This window comes from Fulmarus glacialis, unplaced genomic scaffold, assembly GCF_000690835.1.
Source record: "Fulmarus glacialis isolate BGI_N327 unplaced genomic scaffold, ASM69083v1 scaffold46763, whole genome shotgun sequence".
NCBI lineage: Eukaryota > Metazoa > Chordata > Aves > Procellariiformes > Procellariidae > Fulmarus > Fulmarus glacialis.
In genome coordinates, this window is record NW_009203215.1 from 13,260 (window position 1) to 30,598 (window position 17,339).

Below are 17,339 nucleotides of genomic sequence, written 5' to 3' on the forward strand. Positions count from 1 at the left end.
GGTTGGTCATGCTGCCTAGACGTTAGCAAAGGGAGAGGGTTCTCTAAAAGAAACAAACCTTTCCAGATGTCATTCTGCTGAAGACAGAGCTTTGCTTCAAACCTGCTTTCTATTCCAGCTGTTGTGGCTGGCCTTTGGCTGTGTCTTGGAACCCACTCAAGAAAATGAGTTGTGCTTTCCATCTTTATCAATGACCTGGAGGAGGATGGGGAGTGCACTCTCATCAAATTAGCAGATGAAATCAAATTGCGGGAGTTTAATTAATATATGCTTGAGGGCAGTGCTGCAATTCAGAGAGACCTAGACGTGCTGGAGGAATGAGCCAGTAGGAACCTTATGAAATTCAGCAAAGACAAATTCAGAGTCCTATATATGGGAAAGAATAACCCCTTGCAGTAGGTACAGGCTGGGGATTGGCTTGCTGGAAAGCCGCTCTGCTGAAAAAGGCCTGGAGGCCTTTGTAGACAGCACGTTGAACATGAACCAGCAGTGCGCCCTTGCAGTGAAGAGGGCTAACAATGTCATGGACTGTACTCATAGAAGCTTAGCCAGTAGATCAAGAAAAGTATTCATTCCCTTTTACTTAGCACTCATTAGACTGCATCTAGAAAACTGCATCTGGTTTTGGGACCTCCAATAAAAGAAGGGTGTTGATAAATGGGAGTGAGTCCAATGGAGGGCCACAAAGATGGTCCAGGGGCTGAAACACTTGCCCTGTGAGGGCAGGCTGAAGGAGCTGGCCTAATTTAGGCTGGAGAAGACACGGCTTTAGGAGAAACCTAATACAGCTTTTCAATACCAATGAGAAAAATTATCAAGAAAATGGATCCAGGCCCATGGCAGGACAACAAGAGGCAATGGACGTAATTTGAAACCAGTGAAGCTCTAAGCGGGTATAAAGAACTTTTCACTCACTGTAGAGTCAAGCATTAGAACGATCTTCCCAGAGAGGTTTTGCATCCCCATCCTTAGAGGTTTTTCAAGACCAGATTGTCTTGAAAGGCCAGCAACCTGGTCTGATTTCACCACTCATTCTGCTTTGAACAGGTTGGACTAGATGACCTCCAATAGTCCTTTCCAACCTGAATTACCCTATGATTCTAAGATGTTGCTTTTCTAAGTAAGGCATTTTCTAATTAAACCTGTTGCAAAATGTCTCCTGTTGGAGGTCTGTCTTGCCTTCATGGTCATAAACTCGTAGACCTGAAATAGTCAACAAGTGATTCTTTGAACACTTGTCATTTGTAAGCAGGTGCTGAGATGGGACGCAGCAGGAGATACTAAAGGGAATTCATGGGAAAAGAGGAAATGGCAGCAAAGGGGAAGGGAAATGGAAGTGGTGAAGAGGCAGAAGGCAAAGCAAATATAAAAAGGCAGAGATGTTGAGTATAGTGAGGAAAACTTATCTGCTCAAGGAAGATAGAAATAACCATGCCTTGCAGCTCTCCTCTTTTGCTGGCCCAAGGAAAGTGCCATGGGAGGTCTTTCTCTCAAACTTTCAACACACAAATCTTAGTGTAAAACAAAACAGATATTTCATTAAGAATAGATTGCTTTAAGAATATCCAAACTGTGGGCATGCTTTTTGACAGCCTTGAAATTGAACTAAATTTATGGAAATTAAAAACAACCCCCCCTCTCCCCACCCCCAAAAAAACCCCAATAACCAACCAACCCCACAACCACAAACCAAAACCCCTTGAGTTTTTGCTGCTTACTTATGTTCTTAGCTTTTCTGAAGACTAATTGTTCTGTAATGGCTCTTGTCAAATTTAAAAATATTTTTCTCGTATTACCTGATGACTTTCCTCCCCCTCACCCAAGCTGTTCTTTAGTAAGTTGTTCTTATTGCAAAACAGTGTTATAAATTGCCTCTTCCCTAATAGAGGCATCAAGCTGGCGAGAGAGACAGTCACAACTGATACTTCTTAGAACACATTTTATTCACTAAGCTGTTGTTAATGTGATCAAGTTGTTATTAATACCAGATAACTCTTCACACAACAGTCACTTATTCACTCATATAGTTAGTTCACTCACACAGTCACAAATTTTCTCATAGTTTCCTGAGAATAAATGTCTGACTTGCAGTCTGTTGTTGATGCTAGTGTGTGTCAGTGGCCTTGTACAGATTGAGCAGACTCTTGGTGATCTATTTATCAGTTCTTGCAGATCCAACAAGCTTACAAGTCTGTAGAGTTTATCAACCCATGAAAAACTTGCACACACTACCTTGTCAGCATATATGTTTCCTTTCTTTGGCCTGTTTTCAGGTAACTGTTTCTCCATACAGCCTAGATGCTTATAGAAACCATTCATACCAACTCACACAGAAAGGGCCTTTCCGACAACAGGCTACATTCTTTGCTTAATCATAGCCTGGAGAACTGTAAAAATTAGTGCTCAAAGTTTAGTGGTTTTGACCAATTTGGAAGACAGGGATTAATGGGTTCTTTCTACAATTAATTAAAAATTGTTTAGGAAACAATGCATTAATCTAAAGGTCTAAGTGTAAGGCAGTGGCTTTCAGTTTGTGGTCCATGCATTCTCCTGGGTCACATATCTAACATATCAACATAAGTGGGCATGAGGAAAAGCAATCTCTAACAATGCCTTCTTTAACTATTAGATATTCTAATGGGATTTGCAATTCCTTTGGAAAATTCTTGCAGGTCCACCACATGGTAGAGAGTGATTTGCTTTTTGAAATAGCTTTATAATTCTCAGGCTTTAGCTATTCAACTTCTGCCTGCAGCTTTGCCAGATGCAGCTTTACTGTTGCTTCTGCATGTGTGGGAAAAGCTCTTCTATCTGCATAGAATAAAATCTTTATAGTTCCAAACTCTGCATTTCATTTTATAGATTATTTGATGGAATCATCTGTATGTTAAAACTAGTTTGCATAAATCTTTGCCACGGGACTTTGTGGGACCTTAGCCTTGAAAAACTGGACATACAAAATCCATGGAAAAACTGTCTGTAGACAGAAATGCTGTGACTGCTAGTTGAGATGGATCTAATGCCACTTTTACTGATAAATTAGAAAAACTGTATTGGGGACACAGCCGGAAAAGCCAGTTTCACGTATCAGAGCATAGTGACTTAATCTTAGTGGGTTATCTGTGTTTTTGAGGACTTGCTCTAAATTTGAGAATATAACAACATTAGAAATAAGCAGACATTAATGTTTGTTAAATGCAAGCTCAAAGCTAAATTTATAGATATATTTTATACTTGTTACTCTGAAATGCTACAATGTATCTATGAGGTACAGCTCTAATTCTGACTTTTTCTACCCAGACAACAGCGGTCATGTGATTGATCTGGTAAATGATCAACTACCAGATGTCAAAATATCAGAGGAAGACAAAAAGAAGAACCTTGAATTACTAGAAGAAGCAAAGAAAGCGAGCGAGAGGTTTCTAATGCGCAGAGGCAGAAAGTCAAGAAGCAGCCTTCCAGAGTCACCCACAGGTAGGTACAGATTCTGAAAACAAGATTTTATATTCTGCTTCGAAGATCTGCAAAGGCACAAACAAACATCTACTGTAATGCATACATTGCTACTGTATACAAACACTTTGTTAATTTGAAGGTCAGAATCCCTCTGCCCCTCCTCACAATTCCGTATAAAACGGAATTTTATGAATGAAATGATCAATCTCTATATTCAGATGTAACAGTGGAAGATGGTGTAAAGTTTTTAAGTGCCTGAATGACACACTGCAAACACTGTAATAGGAAAGCATGAAGTATTTCTGTTGGAATCTAAAAAATGGTCACAAATTTCTGTTTGTGAAGATTTTCTTCCTAAAGTTTCTATTGTACATAAAATGAAATTTTAATGGCAAGATTCATACTGCTGAAAAAACATTCCCCCCAGACAGAACTACCCAGACTTTTATTCTGAACACAGTCATAAACTTAGCTAAATGGACCAGATTCTCCTTTAAAAAAAGCAGAATGAAATGTTTTGTTCTAGAACGTCAATTGAAATTGTTTTTTCCCCCTCATATGAAGTGTTTGAAAAGTAGGACTTTCATTTAGCTTTGAAATGCCAATTCAAAACAAAGTTCTATCTTAAAATTGGCTTGATGCTTTCTGACGGAAAAAAACAACTATACTTTTTAAAATTAAATTTTTCTTTTTTTTTTTTTTTCCTTGTGAATCCTTCTCTTGTGTCTACTTATCCGCAGTGCTTACAGTATCAGAAAACTCAGGAGAATAAGGATTCTGTGTATCAACAGAATTGTATTAGTTTATGGCACGTATACGAGATAAAACCTACTCTAAGTTCCTAATTGCCAAGTACAACTTGGCAATTAAAATGACTTGTCAGGTTCTGGACAAACACATGACTAATGACTATGAGATTCATGTCTTAATCTCATCTGAATTTTAAAAATTCAGAAGCTGCAAGCCTAGAAAGTAAAATTACCTGTTTTTTGTTTTGTCTTTGTTTTAATGAAGCAGTTTCCCCTACACTTAGTCCTAAAGTTTCACCAGTAGCATCTCGGAGCAACTCTCTCTCTCACTCTTCCAGTTCCATCAGCTATTTATTCAGGCTCAAACTTTTATAAGTTAAAGTTCACCAAAAATGTATTTTTTAATACTTCTCGAGGAGAAGTCAAAATCTGTAGATTCAAGCATCTCCTTCTGAATATGACAAAGCTCGTGAATGCCCACAATATATATTTTTACTTTTTTTTTTAAATTATATTTTTGTATTATATTTTTATCCCTGCTGCTAGGTTACATGTTCTATTTTTTTACTCTTTTCAGTAATGTTGAAACAAAAAGTTTTGAGAAGCTTTAATGATCTTTCACTTACTATATTTTACTTTTTTTTTTCCCTTTTTAAATAGTATTTTCCACATTTAAATTTTGTCCTTAATATATTACATGGAACGGTGCATGTATGTGTTTGCTAACGCTGTAGTAGTAAAAATTTTGAGCAAAACATCAGGATATGCCCTAATTATGTGTGTGTCTTTCTAGGGTCTGATGCATGCACAGCCACTAGTGTCGAGTCAGTATCTCCAGGGCAGGTAAGAAAGAGCTGAAGAGTCTGCACAGTAACCTGGTTATTACAGTACTATATTACATTATGCTGTCCTGTTAGTCCCTGAGGAAAATGGGATGTTTTGAATACCATTTTATATTCCAAGATTGGATTATTGATATGTTTTTTTCTGCAGAGTGAGGGACTAATCAATGTTTACTCTGAAGACAAAAAACCATGAGGTAACAAGCGCTGAAGGATCATAGAGATCTGTTAAGTGTAGAAAATGGAAAACGATCCAATATAATCCTAATCTATGGAAAAAGCTAATCTCTAAAATCACTTCATAAATAAATGTGACAAGCAGTGTAAAAATTAAGAGATTCAAAGTTCATCCATTAATATCTATCTCTAACATTTGCAACATAGATGTGAAAGATGATAACTTTGTAAGGCAACTTTTTTCTTCCTTTTTTGCTAGAATAACAGAACTGTGAAAGAGGATGACAGGCAAACTGCAGAGGTAAGTGTTTCACATTAGGTGTTGAACAAAATCTGCCTGTTTGTCTTAGCACACATATGACTTACTTATGTGACTAAAAAGGCTAAAAGACTGTTCACTGAGTGAAAAGAAAAATGATACTGCTCTAAGAAATTGTGAAGCACCTGCAAATGTAGTGGAGGACAATGGGCTTACAGCTAGCCTTTACATCCTACCATGCACCCTGCTCTAGCTCAATTAAAATCAATGTACTAAATACCTTTATAAGTAAAGTAAAAATATCTCCTATAGCCACTTTGGTGTATGCTGGTGTTTCAGACAGACATCCTCTTCCAGACGCTTTTGGTTCAGTGGAAGAGGTTACTGTATCTTGTGTTCCGCACCACTGATGGGATGTTACGGCTCCACACAACTATCGGTGGAGCAGTTTATATGAATGCTTCCTGATGTGTTTTAGGTAATATCAGATGGCCCTTTAAAGAGATTTTGCTGTGAGTGAATTAGGCAATACTTACAAAAACCAGTATGGCAGCAGAATTTTGGAGCAGTAACTATAAAGGAGAGGAGTAGCAACATATCTAAGGCAGAGCCCACGGTTAGATTGCCTTAAATTGCTGACACAGATGCCCTTAGACAAAATACAGATTCTGTACCAAAGGAGCCAAGGTATAGGCAAACATTCTTTTGCCAGTTCTCCTGTAGAGATTGCAGCCAAATTATAATCTATGGTACTGCACACAAAGTAAGAAGAGAGATATTACAATATGTACTTTAACTTAGTGTACAAGCCCATGTTTTTTTCCCTTGGGAGGTGAGGGACTTACAGAAAACAATCAAAGGAAAGTAACAGTGCTATAAGATACAGGGTTAAAGGCATATACTCAGACAAACCTTACATTAAGATGATGAGAACCTTGGCTATGTGAGGATTGCTATAATGGACTCTGGAATGGGAGGAGGTTATCTCAAAAGTTCAGAAAAGAGATTCCCAATTCAGTGTTCTTTCAAGTGCCTTTTAAAAATTATTTCTCTTGTCAACAGCACATGTTTAAAAGCAAATGTCACTGAAAAGGAAATGGCTTTTTACAGTGAAAATCTGTCCTTGGGCAGGGGAAGAGAGAAATCTGCACTTGTTGTCTGTTTTATGCGTGTCCCTCTATTTCAGAATGCTGCAAAAGGATTAATTGATCGAAGGCAGAATGATCAAAGAAAGATTTCTCAGGGAAGGTTGGTTCCTCGTTCTGCTGGTATTGAAAACTCCAAAGAGAAGCTCTCAGAACAAAAAGAAAATTTTGATCCACGTAAATACATGGATACTTTACCTAAATGCTCCCCTTCAGGTGGTGATGGTGGCAGAATGTCTCTTAACACTTGCATGAATGTTTGTGAAAATGAACTTGGAAAATCATTCCTGAAGAAAGCAAAAGAAAATGATGTTCCTTTAAGAACCCATCTACCAGGACCAGGCATAGGAAATACAGACTCAAAGCTAAAAATTCCTGTTCCAGAAATGAGGGACCATAAAGTATCATGTAAACCAGAATTTAAACTCTGTGGACTGCGTCCTCCTCTACTACGGGCTGTATCATGGGATAGCTTGGAGCCTGGACAGAAAGATAAAACACCTTTAAAATTACCATTTGAGGAAGATAAAAGCTTTGTTGTTGGTAATAAATCCAGCAATCAATTAAAAGCATTCAAAGACCTTCAAATCCAAGTTCAACCGGTTCGAATGCAGAAATTGACAAAGCTCAGAGAGGTGAGTCCTAGTCATCAGTTGTATCCTGTTTTAAAGTTATTTTCATATCTTACTAAACTTGCAACTCGCTTAGCATTGTTTTTGTCATTGCAAGAAACATACAGTAATATAATGGGAAACAGTTTCAGCAAAATCAATACAAAATTGTATCATGTTTTTCCTTTGCAACTTTAGTAAATTGTAACCTGTAACTAAATTCCGTGGAATTATTCTATATCTTAGTTCTCTTCAAATATGCATCAACTGCACTGTGGTCTCTTCAATATGCAAATATGCATATGGTCTTGCACATGCAAGTTTTGGCCCCCAGAAAAAAATTGTAATACTTGTGTCAAAAAAGTACTAACTGCTTTCATTGTGACAGAAAGGTAGTCTAAAACACAATATATCTCATTTTTGCATTGTTTACATGACCTATAAACAGGAAGCAGCTGATTAACAATCATGTCATTTGTAAAATGTGCTTGTGACTAAAATGATCTATTTAATTTCTAAAGAGAATTTTAGAATCTTTACTTCCTCAGGATGTAACAACATTCTCTTTAAGAGGGTCACTTATGCTCTTTTACTTCCTTTGCTTCCCTGTGCTATGCTTTTTCTGCTTCTTCGGAATTGTCCTCAGATCCACAGGCTCTCACAATATATTGACTAATTGACTGATTTCTGTATGAGTGGACTGAGACCTGCATATACACAGAAATCTTTAACTGAAGTTTGGAGACGGTTAATATACTCTTGTTTGAGGGCTTACAAGCCTCTGTGTCATATACTGTTTGTAAACTTTCTTTGGATTTAAAAATCACTTTGACTTTGTTCAACTGAGTGGTTTTGAGTCCTGTATTGGTTGGTATTCTCCCTTCTAAGGGCAGTAGTCCTGTCATTCAAGAATACTAGCCTTTGCAGTTACATTACATTTGCAAGATCTCAGGGGACAGGAAATTGTTTTGGTATGATTTTTTGCTTATTGAACATTCTCAGAAAATATCTCAAAGTGTCCAGAGCTTTAAAACTGGGTGCCTCTGAGAGGAAGGCCAAACCTACAGGTCCTAATTCTAACATGGTGCAAATGTGTCAGCTTCTTGAAGGATAGACTTGAACTACGAAATCTATAAACTAATCCGTTGTTAAATAATTGTCTACATGATTGGTAAAAATTAAGGATTAAACCCTAAGAATTAACCAGTGTATTGAAAAAAGTAAAAATGTCATGAAATGATAAACCACCATCATAAAGAACTACCACGTGTGTATAGCAAAAATGACCTTTGAAAGAAAAAAAAAATGTAGTAGTTACTTTCCTTAACAGCCTAATAAGAGTATTTTCTTTGACCTCCAGTAGTTAGTATTTTAAGATGAACACAGGGCTGACAGGTGAGGACCTCAAATTCTGCACTTTGGTTATTTAATTCCCATTGTATTACTTGAGAATGGCAGCTTAGTTATTAATCTTTTCCTGTTTATGTAACACACATTCTTAGCATAAATGTACTGGAAGTTTTGATTATAGACACACTTAAGCCATATAATTCTGAAAGTCCTAGAAGTTGTTAAGCACAAATAGTAGTTAGAGTCAGAAAATTAATACTACATGATATATAATTCCAGTTAGGTGAGATTTGAATTCTGTCTCCAGTAGGAATTGTCGGCTTATAAACAAAAGCAGGTGTTTGTGAATTTTAAACATATTTGAGAATATGAAAGTAGAAAATGAGGAGATGATAGAAGGAGAAATAAGATAACAAGGTTTAATCCTTGAGAGTACATTCTTCCCTACCTGTAAGGAATAGGGGCAGAGTACAGTAACAATGAAGTATTAACTTGCAGCTGTAGCATACCAAGCTTCAGTGTGAATAAATCCTACTTAATAAATCAAAGTGGTAAAGTCTCATATATTTGATTTTCTGAATTTTCTCTGCTTTCTGGGATACTTACTTATTACTATGGCTATATCCAAAATTACTTTTTTTGCTCTCATTTACTAAAACTGTCATTTACCAAAACTCAGTTTTTCTACTTGAGTAAGGGGCACATGTTGTAAATCTCAGTCTAAATAATGCATGTATGAAATTTGAAATATGTAATATTTAAGAGTGTGTGTGTACATGTATCCATGCAATGTAGCATCTAACTATAATTTAATATAAATATCTCCATTATGTTTATTAACTAAAGTGAATGTTATATTTAGTGTGCACATGGCAGGGATATTTAAATTGAGATTTCTAGTTAAGTTACTTAGAAATGTTACTGTTTTTCTTAACAGGAGCATATTTTGATGAGAAATCAAAATTTAGTTGGACTTAAACTTCCTGAACTTAGTGAAGCAGCTGAACAGGAAAAAGGTGCAGTATCATAAAAGCTGGAAGGAGTGTTTGTTTGTTATAAACTGATTTTTATAATTGACTAATATGGAGGGGAAAAAAAAGTCTGTCTTCAACTGCAATAGTAGTTGTAATGAAGCAGTCATGGAGGAGGGTAGTAAATAATCAGTAAGAGAGACCAATAATTGAAGTACCTGAATTTCTTGATGATCTGAGCAAAGAAGATACTGTAGGTATTATTACAACCAAATGAAAAGATGCATACCTCAACAGAATCTAGCTTGTACTTAATAGATGGAGGACTGTCTGACACCCAAGTTGCAGTGACTTTCTGAAAAAAAGTTTCAGCAGTGATGGATTGAATGGATGTGACCTCTGCAGGATATTGTGGCTATAAGCGTGAATTTGATCCTTGAAAGTATAAATAAGAGATGGAATGCTTTATTCCTGCTTTTTTATTTTAGTATATGTTGGCAAATATTGGAATGGCATGTTCACTTCTGGTCCACAGCTCTACATCAATGTGGATAAGTAAGAGTAAGGCCAGAGAAGAGACATAAATATGATTGAAAGATTGGAAAAATATGCCTTACAATAAGTGGGGTTTTTTTAGCTCAATTTGTATGATTTTTAATACGGAAAAGGCTTAAACTCTGCATAAATGAGGAAACAGAAATCTGGCACCAAATGGTTTTTCCAATCTAACACAAGCAAATGAGATCTGATGCCTGTAGGCTGCATCTAAAAAGATTCAGAATAGAAATAAAGAGCAAACATATAATCTTGAGGACAATTCCACAACTGGAAGAACTAAATAGCAGTAGTGCTGAGCAATCAGTTGAAAATATTTAAACCAAAACAGTGTATCTGTTTGGAAGTAGTTAAGTCAGAACTTGTTCAGAGTGTTTTTAAGGCCACATGAACTGAAATAGAGATGGTTAATATGAAAGGATCTGAAACTGATTGTCCAAGATTTGATCCAAAGACAATTTCCATTTTTCCTAATACTGTTCATTTTGCTAATTCATAGATTTCCTTTGGGACTGTTTCATAATGCTTTGAAGTTTCTGTTATACAGGGAGATGGCTGAGATATTACATTTCATGTTATCTCTGGATCTCTCTATCATCTTCAGTCTGAATGAAACAAAATTAAAAGAGACTTCTTGTCCTTTCTGTATTTAGTGATTATATCCTTGGATTCTTAGATATGGTAATATTATTCCTGTCACTCTGCTAATATATAATTTCCCAGAAATTATTTAGCAGGCTCTGTTTGAAAGTGTAAAATAGTTGCCATTTTACCAGCCTGTTACATAATTTTGGCAGATTTGAAACTTTTGAGGAAAACATTATGAAAAGCTAAGCATTATTTTATTCAGCTTTTCAACCAAGATCTCATGAGCACCATGAGCTTTTTAAAGTCTACTAACTTATCTAAATGATAGCCAGAACATTAAGGGTCAACTCCTTGTCTTCAGTGGGGAAAACAAGTGAGGGGTCACTTAGTTCATTTGTTAGGGAGACTTCCTTACATTGTCATAAAAGCCACCTCGTGCTTTTTAACTGGGGTAGTAATTTTGCTTAAACAATAGGAAATAGCCAGCTACTTCATTATTACTCTTATGAATCAAATATACTGGCTCCATCATGTTTTGCTATCGATGCCAAGTTATTGTGATCATCTTAGTAAACACAACTTTGCATATACAGAAGTTCAGATAAGTGGGATATATTAGATCTGGAGACATTGTAATGTCAGGCTGGCTTTTTATGGGGGCACACATGACTGCTCTTAAGTAAATACTGGATTTTTTAAATATAAAGGAAATGCACGGAACTAAAATGTAGCTAGAAAGAATCTCCCATTCTCTTCTGTCTTTCATGTTAATGCTCTCCACATTTACAGAATTTGAGCTTTTTCACACTATTTGTTTTGCAAGTCTAAGAATCTTTCTGTTATGTCAAATGAACAGGAGAGCTGTACAAAGATATCTTCCCAAGTCTGAGGAACCTGACTTTCCTATAGGAGAGTCCTTCATTAAATTCTGGCAAGATAGAAGGAGAGAAGGGAATTATTATATATGACATTAAATAAAACAAAAATAAAAAAGTTAAGTAATATGAATTTAAAAAAAAAGTATAAGCCATATCTTGGTCCTTATGTAAGTGACAGAAGTAGAGAATGCAATTATAACCTTTATGTCTTGTTTCAATGAACATGCAATGCAAACAAGTACATGTTGTAGATTCATCACCATAAATGGTGCACAAAATCTGTAGTATAGTACATTATACTAGACTTCATCTTGGCAGGTGTCATTTAAAGCCTTAGAAAATAACAGTACTCTATTACAAAATCTAAGCTAAAATATTCCAGAAATGATGTAACTGTACTGGTAAAGCACAAATGCAAAATGTTAGGTTAGATGTTCTAGTAATGAATCTGGGTTCAGTTTGAATTCTAGGAAAAATACTAATACAATAATTATTTTTCAGTGCACTAGAGACTGTCAGAGTGCATATTACTTCAGTCTTTCTACAAAAAGGATGACAGTTGTACTGATTACTTTTGTTGCCACTGCTTGAAAGGAAGACAGAGGATCTTTACTTTAGCAGTAAAGGAGAGATGAGTGATGTATCACCATATGCAATAAAGGAAGTAACATCCTGAACAAAGGGATGGACCTTTTCTTGTAGGTTCACTTTTGCTCCCAGTAGAGTTGGGGTGAAATCCTCATTGACTTTAAAAAGGACACAGTTAGGCTAAAAGGTCCTATTCGGCTCTGAGATGCTGACTATTAATAGTTAATGCATGACTTTTCAAATAACATAAAAGTTTTTTATCTGAAAATATCTTTAGGCCCTTCACCTCTCCCCTCCCCCACTGAAGAGGAAGAGACAAAGAATAGCTCTGATGTCATGCCCAGCATTCCTGATGTATTGCTGCGAAAACTACGAGTGCACAAATCGCTTCCGGGAAGGTAAAAGCTCATTAGAAATAGAAAGACATCATCCAGGGGAAGGCACACTAACAGTTTCCAGTGAACTCCCTTTATGGAGTTCCATTCATAGGGGATCCATATAAGTAGACAGATTGCTGCATCTTAAAATGTGCAACACATATTTTCTGAAAAATTTTGGGGAGTGCACTGACTTCCAGTAACTGGCCAACTTTTAAAATTAGTTTGTAAGTTCTACATAAAAAGTCTGAAACCTAACTTGCATGCTACAAGTATGTTTTTATATAGATTTTTCTACCGGTCTGTCCGCTCCTGGTTTACAGGATTGCTGCTGAGATATAAATTCATGTTGAAAATGTTGGTATTTCTTTCCCCCAGAAGAACAATCAGGCCAGATAATGCTTTCCAATGGTAAAATTTGGGCATGTAAGAATTCTGCAGTTTTTCTGCAGGTGACGATTTTTCAGGGAAATGGAGTTTATTTTGCAAATGTAGTTGAAGGACTCGCTTGCGAATTCTGTGATATTGGGCTGTGCAAGTAGGCAGTTATCAACAGGTTGCTTAACACCTGCCATGGCTCAGGAGTTTCTCCTTTCCCTCTTAAGCAATCTGAAACAGTATGTCTCCATGTTATAGATGTGTAGGATAGCACCATACAAGAGATCATTTGAAACCAGAGCTATTGTTGCATAATGCAATGTAACTATAGCAAGGGAATCCTCTGGCCCATACTCTTCCGAGGTGGAGTCATAACAGACTATAGCTGCCAAGTGTTTATCCAGACCTTTAGAAACACTTATTTTCGTTCTGATTTGAGTTTATTACTATCCAAACTTAACATTTTCTTGACAGAATTTAAGTGGAATTTTCCTTTTTGGGGGGAGGTTTATTTTTAAAATGATACCAAAGTCCATAACGTCAGAAAATATTTTGCTCTGGCCTAAGAAATATAGGGAAGAAAGCTCAAATGAAGCATTTATCACCACATGCCTTGCATACCTTGCACCACTGATAACTTTAGAGACTGAGCATATTTTATTTTGTATTGCATTAGAATAAAGCTAAGCTTCTTCCATATTTCTGCATAAGCCTTTTCTTTGAGAGAAATAAAACCATAACAAAAAAATGCTTATTAGACATTAAAACAATTCCAAATATATTTGGCCAAAACTATTCCTAAATTCATCCATGTGTTTTTATACTATAAATACCAGAGGCCTTCAATCATTTGAAGCAGTCAATAAGCGTTCTCTGTGCAGATGAAATAAATATTTAACATTTGTTGTGAAGGAACTGCTATATACAACATTTTATATAAATGAATGCATGAGGTGAAGAAGTTCTAAGAGACCATTGCTTGATTGTAATCAAATATTGAAAAGAAAAGTAATTTCATAGCTAAGTACAAAATAGGTAAATGCTGAACTGGCTTTGAGGATCAGATAATATGCAGATCTTCTGTTTTGCAGGTAATATTCTTTAACCAGTTGGCTTAATCTATTGAATAAATACACAGATAACTTTTCATTCTTACTATAAATTTCTCAGAACGTTCCCAGCCAAAGACACAAATTTTATCATTCTGTGCTGTGTTATATAACACATACAGATGCTTGAACTTCCTTCTAGAAGGACTACTCCTCCTAGTAGGCTTCCTCCTAGAATAACAATAAGTAATATGAATACTAATACTTTACGCACAAAATGGTTTTCCAACACAGGGGACATACTGGCCTCCCTTCTTCTAGTCGCTACTCTAATTATGAATATTATTCTACCCAATAAGAAAAGTCTGCTGTTCATTGGTACCAGATGCATTGATTTCTATACTTGGGATTAATGGTACAATGAATATTACAATAATATTTGAATTTTCTGAAAGTATCATGTCTGCACAGCGCATGATAGGTATGTCAACCACAACTCCTATCACTGGGATCCACTAGAATTTGTATTTACAACTCCTGTCATTTCTTTCAGGTGTTTCTTGTCTCTGTTCACTTGCATAAAACTGAATAGCTCTCTGATGTTTTGGAACACTGACAGGGAATAAGAACCTGTAAATTCAAACACATGGGATGACTGCCTTTAAGTGAGATCTTGCAATATAATGTTGTCTATCTCATTTCTTTTATAGTATTCTATGAAACTGCATTTTGGTAACTTTTTCTAGTTTTTGTATAGTCAGTAATCATTCTTGTGGTGGAAAACTCATAAAACTCAAACATATATTTTTATCAGTGTCAGAAACATTGTTAGCTAACTTCTAACAAAGTTAGCAGCCAAAACAGGATAGTTCAGTATACAGTGAGCTGGGTTTTGAATTCTGCCCATCTGTGATTATATGTGATCATCATCATGAGGTTTCAATTGTTAAGAGAAGGAAAACGGGTAAAGATAATTATCTGAAGTATAGCGTATTAAGTCACCTGCAACTCCAAAAGGGTAATGTCTGTCTTGCTCTTGTAGTTGCAATTTATCACAACGTAGTACAGATAGCAGTATTTGCAGTTGCCAGAAACTTTGGTATGTTTTTGCCAATACTCAGGTGATACTGTGCTGTTGCTTTTAAAAAAACACATGGGGTTTAGCCATAACAAGTACAATTGAATTAATTAAATAGTGATTTCACCAAAAGAAACCGTAAAATATTTAAGGGGAGGATGTCTTTTGTTGTTCTTTTCGATTAAATATTACAATAGCTTTGTTTTTAGAGACAAAACTAATTAAAATGTGCATTTTTTGCTTTTATTTCAAGCTCCCCTCCACTTACTGAAAAAGAAGTTGAGGTAAGTATGTTTTTAAACTCATTATTTTAGACATGAGTCAATTTTAAGTGCTTACTGTAAGTCTGAGGGTGGTTATTAGAACCAGGTAATGGGATTTTTTTTTCCAAAAAATATTTCTCATTAAAAAACCATATTGAGCTCAATCAAAATAACAATTTTATGAAATATGGGCAATTCATGCAAGCAATATAAACTGTAAAAAGACTTAGAGTAGGAATAAGCAAAACACTTGTTTGTGCATTCTTCGTAATAAAATATGCATTCATTTTGGAAATTATTATAATATACTTAAAGTAGTAAAAAAATTGAGATTAGATGAGACCAGAAAGTAAACTGCATTTTTCTATTGGCCAATAGGAGCTTTGGGGCAGTTTTTTTGTGATATCTTGCAGTTAGTTTACATAATTCTTACTTTTTCGGTTCAAGCTAATAATTTTTTTTATAGGTTGCTCTTTAGCTTGCTGGCTTTGTTTCTTCTTTTTTTTCTACATTCAATCAAGAAAAAGATCTTTATTTACATAGCTCCAATCTAATGGAACTGTTGGTGCCTTGTGCTTTGCAAAGTATTAATCCTAAGAAATAATGCATCTAGTAAAGAAAAAAACAATCTTTAAAAGCAGGGTGCAAGAGAATAAAAACGTTAGCACTTAATCTTTTGCTGGCTTCAGTGGTAGGTGTTTATCCCTTAGGTAAAACAATGCTAATGGTGAGCTCATCCCTGGACTTCCTTTGGACAGACTATCTGTTTAAAAACCTTGGGGACTCTTGGAGGAAGTCCAGCTAGAAAACAGATCCATTGTGATTCTAATACTTCTGGTAGGCTACTTCCTTCTGCTCTACTGATCTCCCAGAAAAACACTCAGGAAAAGAGGCAGCAACACATTTATTCATATTTTAGAGGAAGTAAAACGAAGTGATTTTTTTAAACAATCTAATTTTAAAAATATTTTCAATTTTCTGTTTCAATACTTATTTAAGCACCAAAGTTTGTTAAACATACTGTATTCATAAGTTTTTACTGGGAATTACATTACTGTGATGCTTATTTCAAAATGCCTTTTTTAATCCAAACAGAATGTATTTGTACAACTTTCCTTGGCCTTTAGAAATGATAGCTATACCTTGGAATCTAGAATTAACCAAGCAGAGAGAGAGAGAAATCTTACTGAAGAGAATGCTGAGAAGGAACTGGAAAACTTTAAAGCAGCCATTACGGTAAGAAAACAACAATAATTGTTTTTCTGAACTGTAGTGTACATGAAAGTGCACACACATTTGAAATACTTGTGGCTATGCTTGCTTATACCTATTGTAAATTCAGCCCCAAATCTTCATTTTCTGCTGCACAAGCTCCTTACTGTAAGCTGCCTACCACTCTACAGGAGAGAGAGCATTTTCTGCCAGAGTGGGCCACCATTGCTGGAAATGCATAGAGGATGTTGCCTTACTTCTAACAGATTTCAGGAATAAATACTGTGAATTTGCTGTTCAATTCTTGGAATAAGCCTGTGACAAAGTTAAGAGCATTCAGAACTGCAATTTGAGCACTGATCCATGATCTCGTGGGCAAGACCTTTAGCAGTAGATTTGAGGTGTCCAGTCAGGTGATTTACTGAAATGATCTAAGTCCTGAGATTTGTGACGTGGAAGACCTCTTAACTGCAGTTAATAGAAGGTGGTATAGGAAAGGAAACAGTGAAGATTACTTAAGGAATACATGCAATCCCAAGATCAGGTTATGGGCCTGAATACATTTTCATTCCAGCTGTCCCTGCTGTTCTTTTATCAGCAGTAGTTTTCAGTCCTTCTTGCCAGCTTTTTCTGGATTTTCTAACTGAAACGACAAATACAACTCTGTGTCAACTTATGTGCTGCGCACGTTTTTGTGCGAAAAAGGAAGGAATGCTTAGATACCATGCTGCTAAATGAAATACCCATAGACCCAATTTGCATGTTACAAGGAAATAGGAGAAATAGGAGAATCACAGAATCATTAAGGTTGGA

The 17,339-nt window shown here is 35.9% G+C and overlaps 1 protein-coding gene across 1 annotated transcript in view; it reads left to right on the forward strand.

The window, feature by feature from the left end:
• Positions 1-16,550, forward strand: part of LOC104070972 (protein MRVI1-like) — a gene marked incomplete at its 3' end in the record, with an annotated part of 28,597 nt that extends 12,047 nt beyond the window's left edge. The window contains exons 4-12 of the mRNA XM_009574558.1: positions 3,301-3,474; positions 4,471-4,542; positions 4,999-5,048; positions 5,484-5,525; positions 6,670-7,263; positions 9,527-9,605; positions 12,447-12,567; positions 15,305-15,335; positions 16,410-16,550. Coding sequence (XP_009572853.1) covers positions 3,301-3,474; positions 4,471-4,542; positions 4,999-5,048; positions 5,484-5,525; positions 6,670-7,263; positions 9,527-9,605; positions 12,447-12,567; positions 15,305-15,335; positions 16,410-16,550 — 1,304 coding nt within the window. The remainder of the gene's footprint in view (positions 1-3,300; positions 3,475-4,470; positions 4,543-4,998; positions 5,049-5,483; positions 5,526-6,669; positions 7,264-9,526; positions 9,606-12,446; positions 12,568-15,304; positions 15,336-16,409) is intronic.
• Between the last annotated feature and the right edge of the window lie 789 nt (positions 16,551-17,339).